Genomic DNA, 26694 nt, shown 5'->3' on the forward strand with positions numbered 1-26694 from the left:
TACATCTTCAAACTAAGGGCAACCATGGCATCCGTGACAGGAGAAGCTTCCATCCATGATGTATATGGGTAAGATGGTCTAGCTAGCTACATTCAGATATTACACGTTTCTAATTTTGACAGAAAGTGGTTTAATTTCAAGTTAAAGTGTACTGTTAGCTAGCTAACATTAGCTTTCTGGCTCGCTAGCTAACGTTACGTGTATGATCTTATTATTCGTATCTCAGAAACATTTGCTTGGCTAGTTATAGCCTAATGTTAGTTAGCTAACATTGAACCTTGTTGGTTAGCTACCTGCAGATTCATGCAGGCTAGTAACGTCATTAGGTGGGATTACGGTTAATTGTTTACCTAGCTAGCTACATGTCTTAACAAAAGACTCCACTATGCAAGTAACCATTTCGGGTGCGTTCCTAAATTCAGTCTGGCCATTTACTCAGATTTCAGAACACTCTCGTCTGAGTGTGCTAGAGTGCAAATAACGGATGAATTTACGAACGCTCAACACCCATTGAATATGGACAGTGTCAGTAAACCTCTGCAAAAAAAACATAAATTAAATTATTGCCAGCAGCACAGTTACCAACGCTCTGGATAACATGAAAACAGCCTAACCAGCTCTGCTACGGTGAGTAAAATGGTCAGCGTTTGGGTGGCGGCTAAAGCTTAAGAGGGTGTGAATGATGTTGAATGGGTGTAGACAAAGAAGAGCTCTCCAGTAAGTACCAAAACATTCAAAGGACATTTTCTCAAAAGTGAAGTTATCAAATTTCAAAGCAGATTTACTTAACCATTGTTCCTCAAATGCAGTGTATGATATACCATTTTGTAGCTCTGTGTCTCTGATTTTATCTAATGTAAAAAACACAATTTCAAATTTTGCTACATAAGACCGAATCAAGGCGGTCGGTCACAGATTGGCTGGACAATGAAAAAATGTTTGAAGTAATTTTTCTCAGTTTCACTCTATGAGCAGTTACTAAGCTTTTACTTGGTAGGGCAGCATTGAAAATTAGGCTATAAGAAATTCAGACCTGTAAGCCCCACAGCTATACTAGAGTATGTGGGGATAGTATATGTTTGAGACCAACGTGACCGTGGCTGTGTGAGAAGTGCGCCAGTATCTCACATAACTAGAATGAGATTCACTTTCTATGATCTCTCTCGCTCTCTGCTCCGATAGACATGAGCCTGAACACTCATCTCTCAAGTGTTGCACTTAATCATTTATTTAGACTATGCTGTAGGCCACCAAAATATTGAATCAACTTCCAAATATTGAGAGATAGGCTTTTGGCACGAGTGCATCGGCCATCACCAGTGAGTGAGCTGCCCATCATTGGGGGAATCAGTGAAACTGGAAAGCATTTTTAGGACTATAATTCCTCCTCATATTGTAGCCTACAATATGTGTCTCCACACACCTAGGCCTAGGCTATTGATGGATTCAAGACAAGGTCGTTTTTATTGATCTCTGATTCTCAGTTTGTCAGTGTCAAAGAAGCCTGCAATTTTGATCATTTGTGTGGTATTAACAAAGATTCCAGTCATGAAAAAGTTCGTAGAATTGCATGAAATGCGTTTATAAAAGGCCAACATTTTATGCAACTACAAATGTACCCCCATGTATGCAACTTCTGTAAGTGCCTCTACTCTACTGCTCTATGCCACTACTCAAATGATATGAATGCAATGCTTTAATATAAAGGATTTTTTTTTCATGCATCGGGGGGGGTCCCCCCCCCCCCCCCCCCGTGCTCACTGTTTGTTCCTGCACCTCCCGGTTTACAAATTAAGCACTGAGCATGACTCGCTAGCTACTTGATGCTTTTGCGGTTATCTAAAGAAATACCTGGGAATGTGTTTATCATTAAACTTTCAGTAAGTTTTTCCTTGTTGCTCAAAGCTGTGCATATAGTGGATGTTTAATTAAGCACCACATTCAGACAGACATCACTACACAACAGAAGCTGCTGCCACCGAGTGAACACTGTGTTGTGTGTTGCACTTCATAGAGTCCGTGCAGAAACTTTGACAGACATATTTATTTCTTTATTATTATTTTTTCTACCCAGGAGATGAAAAATAACGAAAGCCAAAAGGAATCCTAATCCCAGTCATTGACGGAGCAAAACTAAATGACAGACAGGACAACATTTGACGTTTATTCAGAGTCAGATGGACGTACAGTGGGTTGCTATGTACAGGTGTTACCCTCATGACCTCTCACCTGCTGCGTGTGCTCCTTCTCCTTCTGGTTTTGGTGGCGTTCGTGGGTCAGCTTGTCGGACGTCTTCCTGCGGGTTTCCAGCTCCTCGTTCAGCCTCTCAGTCACATCCTCCACCTCATCCTCTAGCTTCCTCTTCTCCTAATGGGCAAACAAGAGGAAGGAGGGATGAGAGGAGAGATACAGTGAGTTCCAAAAGTATTGGGACAGTGACAATTTGTTGGTTGTTTTGGCTCTGTACTCCAGCACTTTGGAATGTGAAATTCCTACTTTTGGTCCCCTAAAATGGCGGAACTATTTACAAAAAGTGCTGTAATTTCTAAACAGTTCACCTGATATGGATGAAAACACCATCAAAGGAAAGCTGACCGCTTGCACTTTAACCTCAGTCATTGTATAATTTAAAATCCAAAGTGCTGAAGTACAGAGCCCCCCCCTCCCCTAAATAAGTGTGTCACTATACTTTTGGAGCTCGCTGTAAATACACAAGGTGTGCGAGGGAAGAGAAAGAGATGAGGGGAAGAGATAGAAACTGGAGAAATGGGGGTCATAAAGGAGAGAAGAGGTAAATAGACAAGCGATTGGAGCAAAGAGCTAAATAGACAAAGGATTGGCGGGAAAAGAGATGGGGGAAGAAAAGAAAACTGGAGAATTGGCACGATATGGAGGTGAAAGGAGAGGAACGGGAGGGACGGGAGAAAACAGTGCTCTTACCTCCTCTAGTCTCTCAATGTTGGCACGGTAACAGGGTACACAGGACCTCAGCTCACTTTTCTCCTCATCCAGCTGCTGCAGCCTACGATAGAAAACAGCACCGTTTGATAACATACACCAATGATATAGCCACAGTGCAGTACACATTGACAACCCCTATTCAAAATCAAATTATATTGTATTCGTCACATGCTTAGTAAACAACAGGTGTGGACTAACAATGAAATCCTTACTTATGGGTACTTCCCAACAATGCAGAGAAAGAAAATAGTGAAATAATAGAAAAGTAAAACATAAAAGTAATAACAGATACACAATGAGTAACGATAACATGTCTATGTACAAGGGGTACGAGTACAGAGTTTATGTGAAGGGGTACATGGTAACTGAGGTATATATGTACACATTAGGGATGCACGATATATCAGAATCGGATGATAATAGCTAAAAAATGACAACATAGGAATCGGCCCGATGTCGTCTAGTTTAACGCAGATGTGCTAAACCAATGTCAAAGCTGACGTGCATACAGTTGAAGTCGGAAGTTTACATACACCTAGGTGTTAGTTTACATACGCTCATTTTTCAACCACTGCACACATTTCTTGTTAACAAACTACAGTTTTGGCAAGTCGGTTAGGACATCTACTTTGTGCATGATACAAGTAATTTTTTGTTTATAGACAGATAATTTCACTTATAATTCACTGTATCACAATTCCAGTGGGTCAGAAGTTTACATACACTAAGTTGACTGTGCCTTTAAAAAACTTGGAAAATTCCAGAAAATGATGTCATGGCTTTAGAAGCTTCTGATAGGCTATTTGACATAATTTGAGTCAATTGGAGGTGTACCTGTGGATGTATTTCAAGGCCTACCTTTAAACGCAGTGCCTCTTTGCTTGACATCATGTGAAATTCAAAAGAAATCAGCCAAGACCTCAGAAAAATAATTATAGCACTCCACAGGTCTGGTTCAACCTTGGGAGAAATTTCCAAACGCCTGAAGGGACCACGTTCATCTGTACAAACAATAGTACGCAAGTATAAACACCATGGGACCACACAGCCATCATACTGCTCAGGAAGGAGACGAGTTCTGTCTCCTAGAGATGAACGTATTTTGGTGCAAAAAGTGCAAATAAATCCCAGAACCACAGCAAAGGACCTTGTAAAGATGCTGGAGGAAACAGGTACAAAAGTATCTATATCCACAGTAAAACGGGTTCTATATTGACAAAACCTGAAAGGCCGCGCAGCAAGGAAGAAGCCACTGCTCCAAAACCGCCATAAACAAGCCAAACTACAGTTTGCAACTGCACATGGGGACAAAGATCGTACTTTTTTGAGAAATGTCCTCTGGTCTGATTAAACAAAAATAGAACTGTTAAGCCATAATGGCCATCGTTATGTTTGGAGGAAAAGGGGGGAGGTTTGCAAGCTGAAGAACACTATCCCACCCGTGAAGTACGGGGGTGGCAGCATCATATTATGGGGGTGCTTTGCTGCAGGAGGGACTGGTGCACTTCACAAAATAGATGGCATCATGAGGGAGGAACAATATGTGGATATATTGAAGCAACATCTCAAGACATCAGTCAGGAAGTTAAAGCTTGTTCGCAAATGGGTCTTCCAAATGGACAATGACCCCAAGCATACTTCCAAAGTTGTGGCAAAATTGCTTAAGGACAACAAAGTCAAGGTATTGGAGTGGCTATCACAAAGCCCTGACCTCAATCCCATAGAAAGTTTGTGGGTAGAACTGAAAAAGCGTGCGTGAGCAAGGAGGCCTCCAAACCTGGCTCAGTTACTCCAGCTCTGTCAGGAGGAATGGGACAAAATTCACCCAACTTATTGTGGGAAGCTTGTGGAAGGCTACCCGAAACGTTTGACCCAAGATAAACAATTTAAAGACAATGCTACCAAATACTAATTGAGTGTATGTAAACTTCTGACCCATTGGGAATGTGATGAAAGAAATAAAAGCTGAAATAAATTATTCTCTCTACTATTATTCTGACATTTCACATTCTTAAAATAAAGTGGTGATCCTAACTGAGAGATTTTACTATAATTAAATGTCAGGAATTATGAAAAACTGAGTTTAAATGTATTTGGCTAGGGTGTATGTAAACTTCCGACTTCAAATTTATATCACGTACACCACAGTTCAAAAGCTTGGGGTCGCTTAGAAATGTCCTTGTTTTTAAAAGAAAAGAAAATTTTTAGTCCATTAAAATAACATCAAATTGATCAGAAATACAGTGTTTGTTAATGTTGTAAATGACTATTGTAGCTGGAACAGCTGATTTTTGATGGAATATCTGCATAGGCGTACAGAGGCCCATTATCAGCAACCCTCACTCCTGTGTTCCAACGGCGCGTTGTGTTAGCTAATCCAAGTTTATAATTTTAGAAAACCCTTTTGCAATTATGTTAGCACAGCTAAAAACTGTTGTCCTGATTAAACAAGCAATACAACTGGCCTTCTTTAGACTAGTTGAGTATCTGGAGCATCAGCATTTGTGCGCTCGATTACAGGCTCAAAATGGCCAGAAACCAAGAACTTTCTTCTGAAACTCGTCAGTCTATTCTTGTTCTGAGAAATTAAGGCTATTCCATGCAAGAAATGTCCAAGAAACTGAAGATCTCATATAACGCTGTGTACTACTCCCTTCAAAGAACAGCACAAACTGGCTCTAACCAGAATAGAAAGAGGAGTGGGAGGCCCGGTGCACAACTGAGCAAGAGGACAAGTACATTAGAGTGTCTAGTTTGTGAAACAGATGCCGCACAAACCCTCAACTGGCAGCTTCATTAAATAGTACCCACAAAACACCAGTCTCAACGTCAACAGTGAAAAGGCGACTCTGGGATGCTGGCCTTCTAGGCAGAGTTGCAAAGAAAAAGCCATATCTCAGACTGGCCAATAAAAATAAAATATTAAGATGGGCAAAAGAACACAGACACTGGAAAGAGGAACTCTGCCTAGAAGGCCAGCAACGTTTGTGCTGCTATTATTTCCAGAGGGGAGAAAGTGAAATCTTTCAATACCACAAACCTAATTATTCATTTGAAAGTGCATAGCCCCCCAGACGTTCAACGACTACTTAGAACAAAAGAAGAAAAAAACGAAGCACACACTTCCAACAACTAAACAAGTTCAAGGCGAGTAGTCATTTGAAAGAGTAAGAAAATTTCAGCGAGACTTCTTGCTATTAGCTTCACGAATGACATTTGGACCAGCGATGTCAGCCCCATGAGCATGCTGAGTCTGACAGCACAGTGGGTCGACAAGGATTTTGTACTGAGGAAAGCCGTATTGCATGCTTAAGAAGGTGCTGGTTCTCATTCCGCTGCCATTTCAATAGCATTTGAGAACATGTTTAAAACTTGGAAACATGAACACACTCCTAGCTCCATTCGAACAACTGACTCGAGAATTAAACTTATCAACTGCGTCTGCAGCAGATGTGATACCCTCTGTCATGGCATTGAAATGCCTGCTCAACAAACCTGCCGACAGACCGTGGGGTTAAAACTTGCAAAAGTACTCTACTAGAGGCTGTGAACAAGCGATTCGGTGGCATTCTCTCTGAGCCTCTTTACTGTGTCGCCACCATGCTCGATGCTAGGTACAAGGACCGCTACTTCGATGCAGACAAAACACAGGGTTTACGTGAAATGTTACAGACATAGCTGGACAAGATGGAAACGGACACAGTGCGTACGGCGAAGAGGACCCACGACAGAAGAGGCCACGGACAGAGAGAGCTGAAACTTCACCGCTTGACATGTATAATGAAATCCTGTTTGAGAATGAAACGACTGAATAAATGAACAACAAAACAGCACAGCAAGGAACTGAAAGAAATATATTTGGATGATGTTTTACTGGTAATGGGAACATATGTAAATTCCAACAAAATAACCATCAAACAGGCAAAGTGTCAATACAGGACTAAGAATGAGTCCTACTACACCGGCTCTGACACTCGTCGGATGTGGCCGGGCTTGCAAACTATTACGGACTACAAAGGGAAACCCAGCCACGAGCTGCCCAGTGTTGCGAGCCTACCAGACGAGCTAAATGCCTTTTATAATCGCTTTAATGCAAACAACACTGAAGTATGCATGAGAGCACCAGCTGTTCCGGGCGACTGTGTGATCACACTCTCCGTAGCCGATGTGAGCAAGACCTTTAAACAGGTCAACCTTCACAAGGCAGCGGGGCTAGACGGCTTACCAGGACGTGTACTCAGAGCATGCGCGGACAAACTGGCAAGTGTCTTCACTGACATTTTCAACCTCTCCCTGACCGAGTCTGTAATACCTACATGTTTCAAGCAGACCACCATAGTCCCTTGTGCCCAATAAAGTGAAGGTAACCTGCTTAAATGACTTCTGCCCCGTAGCACTCACGTCGATAGCCATGAAGTGCTTAAAAAGGCTGGTCATGGCTCACAACACCATCATTCCAGAAACCCTAGACCCACTTCCATTCGCATACCACCCCAACAGATCCGCAGATGACACAATCTCAATCGCAGTCCACACTGCCCTTTCCCATCTGGACAAAAGCAACACCTATGTGAGAATGCTATTTATTGACTACAGCTCAGTGTTCAACACCATGGTGCCCTCAAAGCTCATCACTAAGCTAAGGACCCTAGAACTTAACACCTTTCTCTGCAACTGGATCCTGGACTTCCTAACGGGCCGCCCCCAGGTGGAAAGTGTAGCCAACAACACACCTGCCACACTGATCATCAACACGGGGACCCCTCAGGGATGCGTTTTTAATCCCCTCCTGTACTCCCTGTTCACTCAGGGCTGCGTGGCCAAGCATTACAACAGTGATAGGCCTGATCACCGTCAATGATGAGACAGCCTATTGGGAGGAGGTGAGAGACCTGGCAGTGTTGTACAACCTCTCCCTCAATATGAGCAAGACAAAGGAGCTGATTGTGGACTACAGGAAAAGGAGGGCTGAACGCGCCCCCATTCACATGGACGGGACTGTATTGGAGCAGGTCGAGAGTTTCAAGTTCCTTGATGTCCACATCACCAACAAACTATCATGGTCCAAAATCACCAAGACAGTCATGAAGAGGGCACGACAACACCTTTTCCCCCTCAGGAGACTGAAAAGATTTTGCATGGGTCCCCAGATCCTAAAAAAGTTATACAGCTGCACCGTTGAGAGCATCCTGACTGGTTGCATCACCGCCTAATGTGGTTACTGCTTGGCATCCAACCGCAAGGCGCTAAAGAGGGTAGTGCGTATGGACCAGTACATCACTGGGGCCAAGCTTCCTGCCATCCAGGACCTAAATACTAGGCAGTGTCAGAGGAAGGCCCCAAAAATTGTCAAAGACTCCAGTCACGCAAGTCATAGACTGTTCTCTATGCTACCGCACGGAAAGCGGTACCAGAGCGCCAAGTCTAGGTCCAAAAGGCTCCTTAACAGCTTCTACCCACAAGCCATAAGACTGTTGAACTATTAATCAAATGGCCACCGGACTATTTATATTAATCCCTTTTTGTTTTTACATTGCTGCTACTTGCTGTTTAGTATCTATGCATAGTCACTTTACCTCTACCTACATGTACAAATTACCTAGACTAACCTGTACCCCCGCACATTGAATCTGTACCGGTACCCCCTGTATTATAGCCTTGTTATTGTTACTTTTATTTTTTACTTTAATTTATTTAGTAAATATTTTCTTAACTCTATTTATTGAACTGCATTGTTGGTTAAGGGCTCGTAAGTAAGCAATTCACGGTAAGGTCTACACCTGTTGTATTCGGCGCATGTGACAAATACAATTTCATTTGAATGTTTTTGGATCAATCCCAACCGCCCTATTAAAATGATTCATTCAACAAATTCAAATAATTCCTATTCTGTTCCACACACTGACATTCACAGCTGAGCAGACACAGCACAACAAAACTAAGCTGCTGTGACACCTATGTGTCTACTCTACTAAAAGATTACTGCTTTGAACTCAAAGGATTTGCAAGGGTCAGTGGTAATCTAGACCAGTAGGAGGCAGTGATGTCTCACAGTGCAATTGACATACACAGTCATTTGCAGTGTTCACAATCACAGTCTCTAAAGGCCTATGCAACAGGAACAACTGCTGGCCACCCTCACTATATTTGTATATAGAAATCGAAAAGTTGCTTGCCATGCACCTGGCCTATGGGTCCATCCATCCACTTCAACCCATCTCTCCATACTCACATACACAGTGCAGATATACATATAAACACCTGCGCCAGGTCCCCCATACACTTACAGACATACAAACAGACCTGCCCTATTAGCGTCTATAAGTCAACTTATTGTAGTTCTCACACATGCACACACACAACCGACACACATTCACCCCAACCGCCCACTCACCCCATACCACTGACCTAGCTTGCAGGTTCTCCAGCTCCAGGCTCCTCTCCCGCTCCAGCTTGGAGAGGGCGTCTTTGTGGCGGCGGGTCTCCTGGTGGAGGTGGTCCTCAGCGTGGAGCTCCTGCTCCTTGAGCTGCTCCTCTAGGGCATTGGCCCGGTGCACCAGCTGCAGGTTCTCCTGGCGGAGCCGTGTGTGCTGCTCCCCGCTGGCCTCCGAGTCCTTCTCCAGCTCTGCTGCACGACGCTCCAGCAGGAGCACCTGGGAGAGGGATGGGGTGAGGGTTAGAACAGAGCAGTGCTGTTTGTTTAATAGGATCTCTTTTAGTCCACAACAGGGGGGGGGGGGGGGGGGGGGCTAATCTGTTATGTGGTACAACAGTGTGTGGAACTGCCAGGTTTTTTGTGGCATTTAAGTGATGTTATTGAGAACTACATGATATTTTCTTTGATGTTCAGTGCTGTATAATATGGTGCTATTTGATGCTGAACTTTTTCTTTACATTAATATTCAGTGCTGTATAATGCTGTTTGATACTGTTTGATAAACTCTGTATGATGCTGTATAATGTTATGATGCCGTGTTGAACTCTGACCTTCTCAGTGATGTCGGTGTCGGCCAGATCCAGTATGTCCCGGGACAGTTCGCCCATGCTGTCCAGCGTCATGGAGCTGTTCCGGAGGTGTCTGAAACACCGGAGAGGAAATATGATAAATGGTTTTCATAAAGAAAGCCCTGTTCTGTCCCTGAAAGCTTTTGCTATTCCACACCAGACTTAGCTACAATTTCAAGATAAGTCAAGATAGCTGGTTATGTTTATCCCAAAAAGACAACATATTTTCACATTCAATTTCAAATAATATTCTACAGAATGAATTCAACGAATACATTTTGACCTACCGTGCTACTTTCTTGCTGGACAGCCTCTTGCTGGAGCTGAATGGAAACCAGACAGGAAACCAGTCAGGAAGAGAGAAAGTATAAGAGGAAAGAGACACTGTCCATCTCCTGGTGTCCCTCTTTCCTACTCCCCACCCCCTCATCCCTCGCTCCAAAAAGCAGAGGGATAAAGAGGTTGTTATACTGAGAGGATAGGGTCCTAAAGTATCGTACATGTTCATATGCACATCTGAGTACTCACACACACAACCAGGGTCGTGTTCATTAGGGCACGCAACAGAAGATGTTATAAAATGTGTTGCAACAGGAAACGAACATGCGTGTTTCTTATTGGACAAGTGTGAGGCAGGCCTAGTCCCTCCCTGTTACAGTACATTTTCTTATGTTATGTGCCTAATGAACACAACCCAGGCACAATTTATTAATATTTTTTTTATCAGCACTCATTGAAGAGGCACAAGATGATTAAGTCTATTTGCAAGGTTGCAATGGAATACTTGAAATGGAACATGAGAGCAATGACATAAGCCATACACCAATCATAATTTTATCTCGGCAGGCTTTTTATTTGAGAGAAACAGTGGTGAAGTTGACCCTGCTCAGTCAATCGACTGCTCTTCCCTCTGCCAGCCTTTAGCTGACTCGACAGTTAACCCGTCAACTTCTAGTGAATCTTTGCTTTCAATTCAATAATGTACTATCTGTGATGTGCTTTATACCTGCTTAAGATTGATGTAAAAAAACACACAAAAAAAACAGCTGGATCTGATATGCTTGATCCATTTTTACTGTAGCTCTCATGATTGTTGATTCATTAATCCATATTTCTAACCTGACGATTATATCTGGTACTATCCCCAAGGTTTGGAAGGAGGCCCATGTACTCCACCTTCGCCAAGGTGGTGACCCTTGTGACCTAAATAACTATTGGCCTATTTCTAAACTTTCTTGCCTAGCTAAAATATTAGAATCCTTGATTCAAATCTCAGCTGAGATCTTTCTTATCTTTGAAATATATTCTAAATGTACATCAGTTGGGTTTTAAACCAGATCATATAGCCTTATTTCTGCTGCATTCCTAGTTATACATGTGGTTAACTGTTACACATGTGGTTAACATGTGGTTAACTCTTCATTGACATGAAGAGGGCAGCACTATACACACAGGTACACATGGATTTTGTGTTGTAGATATGTGGTAGTGGATTATGGGCCTGAGTGCACACATTTAGTGTGTTCTGAATTCTGTAATGAATGTATTGTAATGTTTTAAAAATTGTATATCTGCCTTAATTTTGTCGGACCCCAGGAAGAGTAGCTGCTGCCTTGGCATCAGCTACTGGGGATCCATAATAAATACAAATGTCAAAGGCTTTCGATACTGTTGATCACTCACTGGTAATTCAGAGGCTTTCCTCAAATTGGCCTAGACAAGGCTGCATGTAACTGGTTAAAAAATGACTTAACGGATAGATCCCCATTAGCTGCTGCTTTTGCAACAGCTAATGGGGATCCTAATAAAATACCAAAAATGTATATCTACTGATGGTGTTAAATCAGGTTTTCTGGATATTATGAAAGGTGTAGCGCAGAGGTCGATTCATGGTCTTGTACTTTTTACGGTTTAGATTACCAATATCGAGTTGTCTGTAAAAAATTGTAACCTGCACTTGTATGCCGATTATACTGTCGTGTATGCTATTGCCCCCACGGTTGACCATGCTCTATCTGAACTACAGACTGCCTTCATTGTATTAGAAAAAAAACTTTATTGACCTGAAATGTGTACTGAATGCTGATAAAACTAAGTATATGAGCTAGAGCGCATAAAAATAAGTCTGATGATTTAAGCATATGTATTTTGGATGGTGTCCATATTGATCGTGTCCATGCTTACAAATAACTGGGCATCTGGATAGATGAAAAGCTGTCGTTTAAAAAGCATATTGCGGAGTTAGTTAAGAAGCTGAGAATAAAAATGGCATTTTTCTATAGAAATAGGTCCTACCTCTCGCTAAATAGTAGAAAGCAGATCATTCAGTTGACGTTCGTATTGGTCCGATGCTTTGGCGACGTCATCTATATGAACGCAGCTGACAATTCAGCCGTTAGATGCAGTTTATAATAGCGCAGTGCGCTGTAATACGAGCAAACATTTTTGTTCTCATCACTGCATTCACTGCAACCAGAAAGTTGGTTGGCCCTCTTTGATGTCACTTAACTTGATACATTGCTACGTGTTCATTTATAAAGCCCTTTTACAAAAAGTCCCACTATACCTAACAGCACCACTAAACTTTAGATGCACGAGTTACCACGCCCGGTCTCAGGGATGGCTAACTGTGGAAATTCCTTTGTTCTCTACTGAGTTAGATAAATCAGCTTGAAGTTTTCCTGCACCTTATTTGTGGAACAATCTTTCTTAAAGGTGATGTTCTGGTGGCTGTAGGGCAATTCAGAAGGCTGATTGAGAACTTTATTACTGATGAAAGTGTGTTTTTAACGACTGTTTTTCTTTCAGCTTGCATTTTGTATTTATATTTTGATGTGTGCATTTTCTGTAATTTAGGGCTCATCTGTAAGAGAATTTGGTCTCAGTATGACTCCCTGATAAAACAAAGGTTCAAACCATTGTAATTGACATCACTGACCTGTGAAGTTAATTCAGATTTATTATATTTTTTTTTACATTTGTCACTGCACAGATAGAATTCTTTCCATGAGCTTGACAGGATGTGAGATACAGTATGTATATATGAAACGTATAAGGCATGCACTGATATGAGCAATGGGAACTCCGGGCAAACCTTCTGTTGGCAACATAGCACCAACAGCTAGAGCAAAGCATGACAGTCCACCAAACTCAGTTTAAAAACAACCATGCCCTTTAACCTTATGAATCCTATTATAACAATGCAGTACAGATACGATGAGCAAGCTTGAGTTTGAGTGAGAGGTTCTCCCCAAAACAAGCTCAGTCAAGCCAAACACCAATGCTGTCAACACACCACAACTCACACACAAACGTGCACTGAAGAGTGAAGATGAGTGGAGCGAGTGAGATGTGTGTGACGAACCTATTCAAAAACACCGCCATAATCTGTGCATGTGTCTGTCTATTTGACATTAAACACAGCACGCGTGTGTGCATCTTACCAATTGAACATAACAGGGCAGCACATGCACAGACAACTAAAGTCATGTGTTTCCTTGTCCACACACACACACACACACACACACACACACACACACACACACACACACACACACACACACACACACACACACACACACACACACACACACACACACACACACGGGTAAGCTTAGTGGTGGTGAGAAGTGTTACCTATTCATCTCTAGGAAATTGAGGCGGGTGGAGAGGTCCTCCAGGCGAGAGATTTGTTTGTGACATTGGTTACAGAAAAAGTCCAGCGCCTCCTCCCTAAGGAAGCTCTGAAAGCTTGCAGGGAGAGTAGTTGGGGCGCTGGGGAGAGGAAGAGAGGGGGGGGAAAGGAGAGGGAGTGAGTGCCGGAAAAGTGGGGTGCACAGTGAGGAAGCTTTGGGGATCAAGAGCGCAGGATTATCAGAGTTTGTGAAAAGTGAGACAAATTGGGCTGTGGGGTTTACTGAAAGGTTGGAATCCATCTCAGTGTTGTTGCATCCGAGGTTTCGTCCTGTCATTGGGCTCACTTTAATACACTGAGTGTGTAAAACATTTAAGAACACCTGCTCTTTCCATGACATAGACTGACCAGGTGAATACAGGTGAAAGTTATGATCCCTTATTGATGTCACTTGTTAAATCCACTTCAAATCAGTGTAGATGAAGGGGAGAAGACTGGTTAAAAGAATGATTTTTAAGCCTCGAGACAATTGAGACATGGATTGTGTATGTGTGCCATTCAGAGGGTGAGTGGGCAAGACAAAAGATTTAAGTGCCTTTGAACCGGGTATGGTAGTAGGTGCCAGGCGCACTGGTTAGTGTCAAGAACTGTAACGCTGCTGGGTTTTTCACACTCAACAATTTCCTGTGTGTATCAAGAATGGTCCACCACCCAAAGAACATCCAGCCAACTTGACACAACTGTGGGAAGAATTGGTGTCAACATGGGCCAACATCCCTGTGGAATGCGTTCAACACCTAATAGAGTCCATTCCCTGACGAATTGAGGCTGTTCTGAGTGCAAAAGGTGAGTGTGCAACTCAATATTAGGAAGGTATAGTGAAGGACACTAATGTGAAGTAACAGCGGCAGTAGGTTATGTATGTGTGTGTTGCAGTAGGTAGTGACGCAACAGCGTGTGTTTGTAGACAGAGTGGCAGTGAAGCAGCAGTGTACCGTCTCTAGGTGTGTGTGTTTGTCTTGTAAGACGAGGAGAGTGGTTAACATCCTGTGTGTACAGAGGTGTCGTTTACACACATCTGTGTGAAAGGGGTCAGATCAATTTTACAGCTTTGACCAGTCGTACGTCTCTTGGCATCACCGCACACAGCACTGCACTAACCACAATGCTCCTGCAACACACTGTAAATCACAGTGGACTGATTCAAACTGGCTTAGTGCCCATTAATTCTAGTTGGAAGGAAGTTATGGTTGTAACGTTGAATTACCGAGGGGGAGAAAGGTTTAGTATTACTTGTAACTCAGAAGGAATCAATAAAGCCAAGCCATTTAGGCCAGCTTATTTCCATATTGTGACCGAGAGAGAAAATCTAGGTAGTTAGCTGGCTAAGCGCTTGGGAAAATATCACGCAAACGGGAATTACGCATTATCCGGCTTAGCGTCTCTGATGTAAACAAAGGGGGGGGGTGGAGTGACCGCAGAAAAACGAGAGGAAGTGCTCAGGGGTGTTCAGGCAGAGCAGTACCGTGTCAGAGGAAGGAGAGAGGGGAGTGAGTGGTCAGGTGAAACAGACACGTATCCATATTGCCCGGCTCAACCCCCAGCTTTGTTAGGCAGCATATGGACTTTCAATGTTGTCTAAATTCCATTCCAGAAACATGGCTCTGTTTCCCCTTGATAACTTGCCCTTGCAAACTCAAGGGGACTGGATGTGTGAAAGTATATGGTGTGAAGTAGCTCTGCCTGTCCTTCAAACCAATTTTTTTTTTATAAATGAGTTTGCACCATATTGCTTTCACCTGCCTAGTCCTTTCAGATACCTCAGAGCGAGCAATGAAGGGCAGAGAAGGGAGCGAGTATTTTGGAATGGAATCCAGCCAGTGTCCTCAGTTTCACTGAGTAAGCAGCAACAGGGAGAGAGAGTGTGAGTAAGTGAACTTTGCCCATGTTCCCTTTTATCTCACCCTTCAGGAACAGGAGGCAGTAGGGGTGGAATGGGAAGGACGTCTCCAGAGAGTCCTTGTCATGTTTGACCTCCAGTCTTTCCAAACATATAGCCAGTCAGTCTGGTTATAATCGGGGGAGGTTGTGACTGTTAAAATGTAGCTAATTAAATCTACCCTGCTACTCTATCCAGCAGGACAACAATTTCCCTGTTCCCAGACAGGAGCCAATGACGAAGACTACAAACAACTGTGTTTGACTTTAGAGGTGATATCCTAGGATTAAATAATATTATCGTTGGTAACAATATGGCAGATACTGTGGGAGACCTTCATCCGACATGTCTGTTTTCAACTGATTAGTGGTACTAAGCCTAGCCTACACATTCCTATATGTCACAGTCATACTTTGAGTGCTTAGTTGGTGTGGGCTATTGACTGGGTCCGTTCTTTAAGGGTGGTCCGTACCTGGGAGAGAGTAGCAGGGAGGAGCAGTTGTTCTGGTCCAGGGTCTGGAGGTGGGACGAGTCCCCCTCTCCATCTGTCCCCTCCTCAGTGGTGTCCAGCAGCAGCTCCGAGGTGTTGCTCTCCCCAAAGTCCTCAAAGTGCTCTTCCTCCCTGCCGATCACTGTCACCAGGGAGAGGCTGTGCAGCTCTGAGCTCAAGGAGAACCTGAGGGAGAGAGGGAAAAGGGAGGATAACAATGAGTGTGTATAAAAGAGAAAAATAGGATTAGAATGGCCCTTCAGGTACACACAGCAAACCTATTAAAAAAAAAAGTATTTTCCTGCACAATTTTGGAGGTACTGGATTTTGTGTGAATGTTGTCAGGGGTGGAAATGCAGGTAAATGCTGGTAAACCTTGATTGATCATTTACAGGCTTCATGGTTTGTGGTTCTATGCATCTACAAAGCATTCAGAAAGTATTCAGACCCCTTGACTTTTTCCACATTCTGTTACGTTGCAGCCTTATTCAAAAATGTATTAAAATATTTTTTTTGTCAACCATCAATACACAATACCCTATAATCACAAAGCGAAAACAGGTTTTTAGAAATTTTTGCAAATCTAAACAAAAACCCCCAGAAATACCTTATTTACATAAGTATTCAGACCCTTTGCTATGAGACTCGAAATTGAGCTCAGGTGCATCCTGTTTTCATTGACCATCCTTAAGATGTTTCTACAACTTGATTGGAGTCCACCTGTGGGAAATTCAATTGATTGGACATGATCTGGAAGGGCATACATCTGTCTATATACAGTCACACAGTTGACAGTGCATGTCAGCACAAAAACTAAGCCATGAGGTCGAAAAAATTGTCCGTAGAGTTCCGAGACAGGATTTTGTTGAGGCACAGATCTGGGGAAGGGTTTCAAAAAAATTATACAGCATTGAAGGTCCCCAAGAACGCAGTGGCCTCCATCATTCTTAAATGGAAGAAGTGGAACCGAACTGGAACCACCAAGACTTTTCCTAGAGCTGGCCGCACGGCCAAACTGAGCAATCGGGGGAGAAGGACCTTGGTCAGGGAGGTGACCAAGAACCCAATGGTCACTCGACAGAGCTTCAGAGTTCCTCTGTAAATATGGAGAAACTTCCAGAAGGACAACCATCTCTGCAGCACTCCACCAATCAGGCTTTTATGGCCAGACAGAAGCCACTCCTCAGTAAAAGGCACATGACAGCCCGCTTCGAGTTCGCCAAAAGGCACTTAAAGCACGCAGACCATAAGAAACAAGATTCTCTGGTTTGATGAAACCAAGATTGAACTCTTTGGCCTGAATGCCAAGAGTTACGTCTGGAGGAAACCTGGCACCATCCCTGCGGTGAAGCATGGTGGTGGCAGCATCATGCTGTGGGGGATGTTTTTCAACAGCAGGGACTGGGAGACTAGTGAGGATAGAGGCAAAGTTGAACAGAGCAAAGTACAAAACCTGCTCCAGAGCGCTCAGGACCTTAGGCAGGGATGAAGGTTCACCTTCCAACAGGACAACGACCCTAAGCACACAGCCAAGACAACGCAGGAGTGGCTTCGGGACAAGTCTCTGAATGTCCTTGAGTGGCCCAGCCAGAGCCCGCACTTGAACCCGATCGAACATCTCTGGAGAGACCTGAAAATAGCTGTGCAGCAATGTTCCCCATCCGACCTGACAGAGCTTGAGAGAATCTGCAGAGGAGAATGGGATAAACTCCCCAAATACAGCTGTGCCAAGCTTGTAGTGTCATACCCAATAAGACTCAAGGCTGAAATCGCTACCAAATGTGCTTCAACAAAAGTACTGAGTAAAGGGTCTGAATACTTGTGTAAATGTAATATTTAAGTTTTAAATTTTTAATAGATTTGCAAAAAATTCTAAAAAACTATTTTTGCTTTTCATTATGGGGTATTGTGTGAAAATCGATGAGGGAAAAAAACTATTTGATCCATTTTAGAATAAGGCTGTAAGGTAACAACATGTGGAAAAAGCCAAGGGGTCTGAATACTTTCCGAATGCACTGTACATGTCTGTGTGATTGTGAACAGCCCGTTCCACAAATCTCATTAACACTTATGAGGCTTTAGCTAAAGTAAGGTTAAGTTAGTCTCTCTTCACTTGACTCGCATCTATTACTGTTTATCACTGCTTTTATAAAAACTAGAGGTCAACCGATTAATCGGCATGGTAGGCAATGGCATGGCAATGCGGTGCCTGTTAATTTATCATCGAATCACAGCCTACTTCGCCAAACGGGTGATGATTTAACAAAAACGCAGTTGCGAAAAAAGCACAATCGTTGCACCAATGCACCGAACCATAAACATCAATGCCTTCCTTAAAATCAATACACAAGTATATTTTTTTTAAACCCGCATATTTAGTTAAAATAAATTCATGTTAGCAGGTAATATTAACTCGGGAAATTGTGTCACTTCTCTTGCGTTCAGTGTAAGCAGAGTCAGGGTATTTGCAGCAGTTTGGGCCGCCTGGCTCGTTGCGAACTGTGTGAAGACCATTTCTTCCTAACAAAGACCGTAATTAATTTGCCAGAATTTTACATAATTATGACATAACATTGAAGGATGTGCAATGTAACAGCAATAATTACTTAGGGTTGCCACCCGTTCGATATAATACGGAATGGTTCTGTATTTCACTCAAAGAATAAACATTGTTTTCCCCGAAATGATAGTTTCTGGATTTGACCATATTAATGACCTAAGGCTTGTATTTCTGTATGTTTATTATATTATAATTAAGTCTATGATTTGATATTTGACAGAGCAGTCTGACTGAGCCGTGGTAGGCAGCAGCAGGCTCGTAAGCATTCATTCAAACAGCACTTTCCTGTGTTTGCCAGCAGCTCTTCGCAATGCTTGAAGCACAGCACTGTTTATGACTTCAAGCCTATCAACTCCCGAGATTAGGCTGGCATTACTATAGTGCCTATAAGAACACCCAATAGTCAAAGGTATATGAAATACAAATGGTATAGAGAGAAATAGTACTATAATTCCTATAATAACTACAACCTAAAACTTCTTAACTGGCAATATTGAAGACTCATGTTAAAAGGAACCACCAGCTTTCATATGTTCCAACGTGCTGAGCAAGGAACTAAAACATGAGCTTTTTTTACATGGCACATATTGCACTTTTAGCTTTCTTCTCCAACACTGTGTTTTTGCATTATTTAAACCAAATTGAACATGTTTCATTATTTATTTGAAACGAAATAGATTTTATTTATGTATTATATTAAGTTAAAATAAAAGTGTTAATTCAGTATTGTTGTAATTGTATATAATTTATATAATTGTATATATATATATATATATATATATATAAATAAAAATCTGAGGATTAATCGGTATAGGCTTTTTTTGGTCCTCCAATAATCGGTATCGGCGTTGAAAAATCATAATCGGTCAACCTCTAATAAAAACAGATCTGGGTTCATCCACCTCCAGACCACAGTGGCATCATTAGTTAACATGGCTATACTAAACAAAAATATAAATGCAACAATTTCAAAGATTTTACTGAGTTACAGTTCATATAAGGAAATTAAACCATGAACCATAAATTCATTAGGGCCTAATCTACGGATTAGGGCCTCCCACTGGGGAGCCAGGCCAAGGCAAATTAGAATGAGTTTTCCCCCACAAAAGGGCTTTTTTACAGACAGAAATACTCCTCAGCCCCCGGCTCAGACGATTCCGCAGGTGAAGAAGCCAGATGTAGAGGTCCTCGACTGGCGTGGTTACACATGGTCTGTGGTTGTGAGGCCGGTTGGATGTACTGCCAAATTCTCTAAAACGATGTTGGAGGTGCCTTATGGTAGAGAAATGAATATTCAATATTCTGGCAACAGCTCTGACGATGCTGATAAAGATGGCAGCTTCGCTTCTAGTCCTTAAAAACAAAAAAAATACTGCACAGTTTTCTATGTATTATTTCTTACATTGTTAGCCCAGAAAACCTTAAGTGTTATTACATACAGTCGGGAATAACTATTGGATATCAGCGAGACGTCAACTTACAACCAGCACTACGACCAGGAATACAACTTTCCCAAAGTGCACCTCCCAGGGCATTCGAACTGATTCCAGAGGCCAACCCAAAACAACGCCTCCGGAGGAGAGGGTGCCGGAGCGGTCTTCTAGTCAGGCTTCGGATGCGCGCACACCAACCACCGCTTCCGAGTATATTACTCGCTAATCTCCAGTCCCTAGTTAACAAAGTCAACGAAATTAGGGCAAGAGTTACTTTCCAAAGAGATATACAGGATTGTAACATACTCTGTTTCACGGAAACAAGGCTAGCTTGTACAGCCAACGCAATTTTCTGTGCATCGCGCGACAGGAATAAACATCTCTCCGGTAAGAAGAAGGGCGGTGGTGTATGTTTCATGATTAACGACTCATGGTGTAATTGTAACAACATACAGGAACTCAAGTCCATTTGTTCACCTGACCTAGAATTCCTCACAATCAAATGCCAACATTATTATCTCCCAAGTGAACTCTCTTCCGTTATTGTCACAGCCGTGTATATCCCCCTGCAAGCGGATACCAAGACGGCCATCAAGGAACTTCACTGGACTTTATGCAAACTGGAAACCATATATCCTGAGGCTGCATTTATTGTAGCTGGGGATTTTAACAAAGCTAATTTGAGAACAAGGCTACCTAAATTCTATCAGCATATCGATTGCAGTACACGAACGAGTAACACGCTCGACCATTGCTACTCCAACTTCCGCGATGCATACAAGGCCCTCCCCCGCCCACCTTGTTGCTCCCCTCCTATTGGCAGAAACTAAAGCAGGAAGCGCCCATGCTTAGGTCTATCCAATGCTGGTCTGACCAATCGGATTCCACGCTTCAAGACTAACTTTTACAGGTGCACAATCGAGGGCTTTCGGGCTGCATCACCGCCTGGTACGGCATCAGCACCGCCCACAACCGCAGGGCTCTCCAGAGGGTGGTGCGGTCTGCACAACACATCACTGGGGACAAACTACCTGCCCTCTAGGACAGCTACAACACCCGCTGTCACAGGAAGGAAAAAAATATCATCAAGGACAACAACCACCCGAGCCACTGCCTGTTCACCCCGCTTCCATCCAGAAGGCGAGGTCGGTACAGGTGCATCAAAGCTGGGACCGAGATACTGAAAAACAGCTTCTCTCTCAAGGCCATCAGACTATTAAATAGCCATCACTAGCACAAGCAAGTAGCAACTCACCCACTACTCAGCCCAACACTGAAGTCCCTAGTAAGGTCCCGCACATAGAGGGCGGGTGATGAGAGAGACCGCATCTTTAAACGCTGTCCGCTGCCCCCGCATCTCAACCTCGGAGCAACTGGAAACAGACAACCTCCAGCCAACCAGAGCGGAATCCTGAACACTCATTTGCTACACCAACCCGAGTAGTACTGCCCAGTTCTCCAGTTAAGAGACGATCCCAAAGACCTTGTCCACTTGAGATCAGTCTACTATCCCCAGAAAATGGTAATGTAAATTGCACTCTTCTTTCCTTACAGTGAATGTTTAAAACCTTTCTGGGATAGGGGGCAGTATTTTCACATCCGGATAAAAAGCGTGCCCAAAGTAAACTGCCTGCTACTCAGGCCCAGAAGCTAGGATATGCATATAATTAGTAGATTTGGATAGAAAACACTCTGAAGTTTCTAAAACTGTTAATAATGTCTGTGAGTATAACAGAACTGACTTGGCAGGCGAAACCCCGAGCACAATCCATCCAGGGAATTTTTTGTTGTTGATGTCACTGTTTTCCAATGGGTTTCTAGGGGAGACCTGATTTATTAGGGCCCAGATTGCAGTTCCTATGGCTTCCACTAGATGTCAACAGCCTTTAGAAATTGTTCAATGTTTTACTTTTGAGAAATGAAGAAGTATGGCTGTTCTTTGTAGGTGTTACTCTGAAGGGCTTTAGTATTTTGTTGCGCGTGAACTGGAGCGGCTTCACGTTGTTTTTATCCGGTATTAGAAACAGAAACAGAAATTCCGTCTTAAATTGTATCATTTCTTTACATTTTAGGATACCTGAGGTTGGATTAGGAACATTGTTTGAAATGTTTGGACCAAGTTTACAGGTAACTTATTAGACACTTTGTAGTCATGTTGGAACCGATGTATTTCTGAATCAAACGCACCAAATAAATGGAAATTTTTGGGATATAAAAGGAATTTATCGAACAAAACGACCATTCAGTGTCACTGAGACATTTGAGATTGCAAAAAGAAGATCTTCAAAGGTAAGGCATTTATTATATCGCTATTTCTGACTTTTGTGGTGTCGCACCTGCCTGGTTGAAAAATTATTTCATGTGTTTGTAAACGGGGCACTGTCCTCAGAAAATCGCATGGTTTGCTTTCGCCTTTTTGAAAAGCCTTTAAAGCCTTTTTGAAATCTGACACAGCAGCTGGATTAACAAGAAATTAAGCTTTATTTTGATGTATTACAATTATACAACCAATTATAAGGTTGAATATTGATATTCCTGTAGTTTGAATTTGGCGCGCTACAATTTCACTGGATGTTGTCAAATCAATCTCGCTAACGGGATTCGAGCAGGATTCACGCTTAGGGATCCCTAAGAGGTTAATTAATAGGTTACCACCAACGTGGGCGACTAGAAAGTGTTCACCATAGTCTGTTCCCACAAATGATCAGTACTCACAAGTGACCAGTCGGTCATTCCCTGTTACCATGGGCTCTTCCTCATAGACTTGAGTCAAGATGAGGAGGCAGGCTGTGAGTGCCTGAGGGTTAATCAAATTTAGGGCTAAACAGGGGCACCAGGCAGGCGCAGTGACTGGCCAGGGCCCAGCCTAGTGGGGGGATGCTGGGGTAGGACAGGACGGGTGGATGGGGTAGGGTGGGTAATCCTGTTAAACTCCTAATCCCCAACCAAGAGCCAAGGCATCCCCAGTCAAGGCATTCACGGACTAGGTTTGATGGGAAGTTGTGAAGTCATCAGCCATCCCCCTTGCTAGAGGCGCAATAGAGAACAAAATAGAAAAGGCCCATCACCCACATTTGCTATGTCATGACATACCTGGACCACCTATTGAGATGTGCCGTTTGTTCAGTAGATCTGGTGTTAAATTAAGTGAAAAGGGCACTGGAGTGCCCTATTGTTAAACGTTACTGACACAGTGTTGAGTCATCGTGTGTGGGATCAGGAAATTAGTCTAGTTGTTAATGCAAGAGCACATGACTGAGGCAGGAGTGTGTTGTTATTGTGCTGATTTGCTTAATTTGTTTTGTTTACCTTTACCTCTGATGGTCAAATGTGACTATTGATCCCACCCCTGCCAATTGTAAACCTTTTTACACTGACATCAACTAAAAATGGTTGTGGTTGGTTTCTGTAATTCACCTGCAGTGATCTTCTGACCCATCAGTGACAGACAAGACAGGAAATGTGAAACTTAAAGAAGGAACTGAATTGAAACAGACAAATCTGCATCAGGGAAGACTGTATAGGTAAGGCCTGAGATAACCACTCTAAGCTGAAGTGAGAAAGTTATATAAGAAAACACCTGTATGGCAAGAGTAACAGGAGCATGATCTGACATAGTTAGCAGAGTAGAAAAGGGATGTCAGATAGACTGTTGTTTGGCAGTGGAATATATTTCCATTCAAAATGTGTCAACAAGTTGCCTGACAGCACAGAGAAAGGTCAACATTTACAGAAAGTGATTTATTCCAGGGGAAGTTCAGCTCTGGAGAGCCAGGGGAAGACCTTCCATAATTACGGCCAAATCGCTAAAAGTGCAGGACTGCTGAAACAGGATCAAGTGGAAGTGTTAGAGTCTCTGCCGGCCCGGGCTTTGGCCCCTTTCCGCATGAACGAAAGAGGTGTCAGGGAGCAGAGGAGGGAAGATGGGGCCCTCTCCAGAAGAAAAAAGGAAAAAAGTGGAAAAAAAGCGAACTCCACACTTCCTGGAATTCAAGGCTCAACTGTGAACAGGAAGTCCAAACACATCCCCTCCTTTCCGTCATCAAGCCGGAGAGATGGGTAAACGCAATCAGCAGACAAGGCCTTATATGCCCCTACACTTCCTCCTCCCTCGTGACTGACCCCAGCACTACATGCAAAAACAACTCATAAATACACTCAGAATAAAGACCCCAAACAGCAGCTATTGTACACTGCTCAAAAAAATAATGGGAACACTTAAACAACACAATGTAACTCCAAGTCAATCACACTTCTGTGAAATCAAACTGTCCACTTAGGAAGCAACACTGATTGACAATAAATTTTACATGCTGTTGTGCAAATGGAATAGACAACAGATGGAAATTATAGGCAATTAGCAAGACACCCCCAATAAAGGAGTGGTTCTGCAGGTGGTGACCACAGACCACTTCTCAGTTCCTATGCTTCCTGGCTGATGTTTTGGTCACTTTTGAATGCTGGCGGTGCGTTCACTCTAGTGGTAGCAAGACACGGAGTCTACACCCCACACAAGTGGTTCAGGTAGTGCAGCTCATCCAGGATGGCACATCAACGCGAGCTGTGGCAAGAAGGTTTGCTGTGTCTGTCAGCGTAGTGTCCAGAGCATGGAGGCACTACCAGGAGACAGGCCAGTACATCAGGAGACGTGGAGGAGGCCGTAGGAGGGCAACAACCCAGCAGCAGGACTGCTACCTCCGCCTTTGTGCAAGGAGGAGCACTGCCAGAGCCCTGCAAAATGAACTCCAGCAGGCCACAAATGTGCATGTGTCTGCTCAAACAGTCAGAAACAGACTCCATGAGGGTGGTGTGAGGGCCCGACGTCCACAGGTGGGGGTTGTGCTTACAGCCCAACACCGTGCAGGAAGTTTGGCATTTGCCAGAGAACACCAATATTGGCAAATTTGCCACTGGCGCCCTATGCTCTTCACAGATGAAAGCAGGTTCACACTGAGCACATGTGACAGACGTGACAGAGTCTGGAGATGCCGTGGAGAACGTTCTGCTGCCTGCAACATCCTCCAGCATGACCGGTTTGGCGGTGGGTCAGTCATGGTGTGGGGTGGCATTTCTTTGGGGGGCCGCACAGCCCTACATGGGCTCGCCAGAAGTAGCCTGACTGCCATTAGGTACCAAGATGAGATCCTCAGACCCCTTGTGAGACCATATGCTGGTGCGGTTGGCCCTGGGTTCCTCCTAATGCAAGACAATGCTAGACCTCATGTGGCTGGAGTGTGTCAGCAGTTCCTGCAAGAGGAAGGCATTGATGCTATGGACTGGCCCGCCCGTTCCCCAGACCTGAATCTAATTGAGCGGTTTGGCGGTGGGTCAGTCATGGGTCATTGATCCAATTGAGCACATCTGGGACATGTCGCGCTCCATCCACCAACGCCACGTTGCACCACAGACTGTCCAGGAGTTGGCGGATGCTTTAGTCCAGGTCTGGGAGGAGATCCCTCAGGAGACTATCCGCCACCTCATCAGGAGCATGCCCAGGCGTTGTAGGTAGGTCATACAGGCACGTGGAGGCCACACACACTACTGAACCTCATTTTGACTTGTTTTAAGGACATTACATCAAAGTTGGATCAGCCTGTAGTGTGGTTTTCCACTTTAATTTTGAGTGTGACTCCAAATCCAGACCTCCATGGGTTGATAAATTCCATTGATCATTTTTGTGTGATTTTGTTGTCAGCACATTCAACTATGTAAAGAAAAAAGTATTTAATAAGAATATTTCATTCATTCAGATCTAGGATGTGTTATTTTAGTGTTCCCTTTATTTTTTTGAGCAGTGTATTTACTTACACTGAGGGCAGACACCCTCTCGCTTTCATAGAGCAGATTGATATGGTCAACCTATAGGCCTAAAGTAAAATCAAGTTAATATAGTCGTAGCCTACATCAAAAATGGCTTGATGTAGGCTACATTTCTTCAATTGGTATCAAACACTTGACAGAGATATCTGGAACGTGAAAAGGACATTGTCAAGTGGGGTGGCAGGTAGCCTCGTGGTTAGAGCGTTGGGCCAGTAACCGAAAGGTTCCTAGATCGAATCCCCGAACAAATGAACAAAGCAGTTAACCAACTGTTCCTAGGCCATCATTGTAAATAAGAATTTGTTCTTAACTGACTTGCCTAGTTAAATAAAGGTAAAAGGAGAAAACAAAGTGGCTGTTCCAAACAGGTGATTGTTAATACTACAAAAACAGGCAAAAGGTGCCTTCCCCTAAACAGAAAACATAGTTAACACGTAACCTATCTGAGTTTAGGTGTGATAGGTTATAACATGTGTTGACACCTTCTGTTCTTGCACATTATCTCATTAAACGCTTATTTCAACACTGTCTGCTCAGGCAAATTTTCCAAGCAATATGGAATATGGAATATTTTTAAATGGTCATACCAAGGATAATTTTGCTATATGATTTAGGTTAAGACCATATATATATATATATATATATATATATATATATATATATATATATATATATATATATATATATATATATTTTTTTTTATATATATATATATATATATTTTTGCCTGTTTCTGATGAGGTGGCGGATCCATCCCTATATATATATATAGACATAAAATTAACAGATTCACTACATGGAACAACAGATAGTCCCCCAAAAAATCTAAAGTAAGTCTGTTCTGAAGTGTCT

The 26694-nt window shown here is 43.0% G+C and overlaps 1 protein-coding gene across 2 annotated transcripts in view; it reads right to left on the reverse strand.

Annotated features, from left to right (window-relative positions):
- Positions 1–26694, reverse strand: part of LOC129860335 (rab11 family-interacting protein 3-like) — a 90100-nt gene that overhangs the window by 16241 nt on the left and 47165 nt on the right. The window contains exons 5-11 of one of the 2 annotated variants that reach the window (XM_055930653.1): positions 16012–16215; positions 13603–13740; positions 10254–10289; positions 9949–10039; positions 9370–9614; positions 2941–3022; positions 2230–2367 (exon numbers count right to left, since the gene is read on the reverse strand). In XM_055930653.1, the coding sequence (XP_055786628.1) occupies positions 2230–2367; positions 2941–3022; positions 9370–9614; positions 9949–10039; positions 10254–10289; positions 13603–13740; positions 16012–16215 (934 nt within the window). The remainder of the gene's footprint in view (positions 1–2229; positions 2368–2940; positions 3023–9369; positions 9615–9948; positions 10040–10253; positions 10290–13602; positions 13741–16011; positions 16216–26694) is intronic. The other variant, XM_055930654.1, reaches the window with a different exon arrangement.

This window comes from Salvelinus fontinalis, chromosome 8 (genome assembly GCF_029448725.1).
Source record: "Salvelinus fontinalis isolate EN_2023a chromosome 8, ASM2944872v1, whole genome shotgun sequence".
In the NCBI taxonomy this organism is placed as follows: Eukaryota; Metazoa; Chordata; class Actinopteri; order Salmoniformes; family Salmonidae; genus Salvelinus; species Salvelinus fontinalis.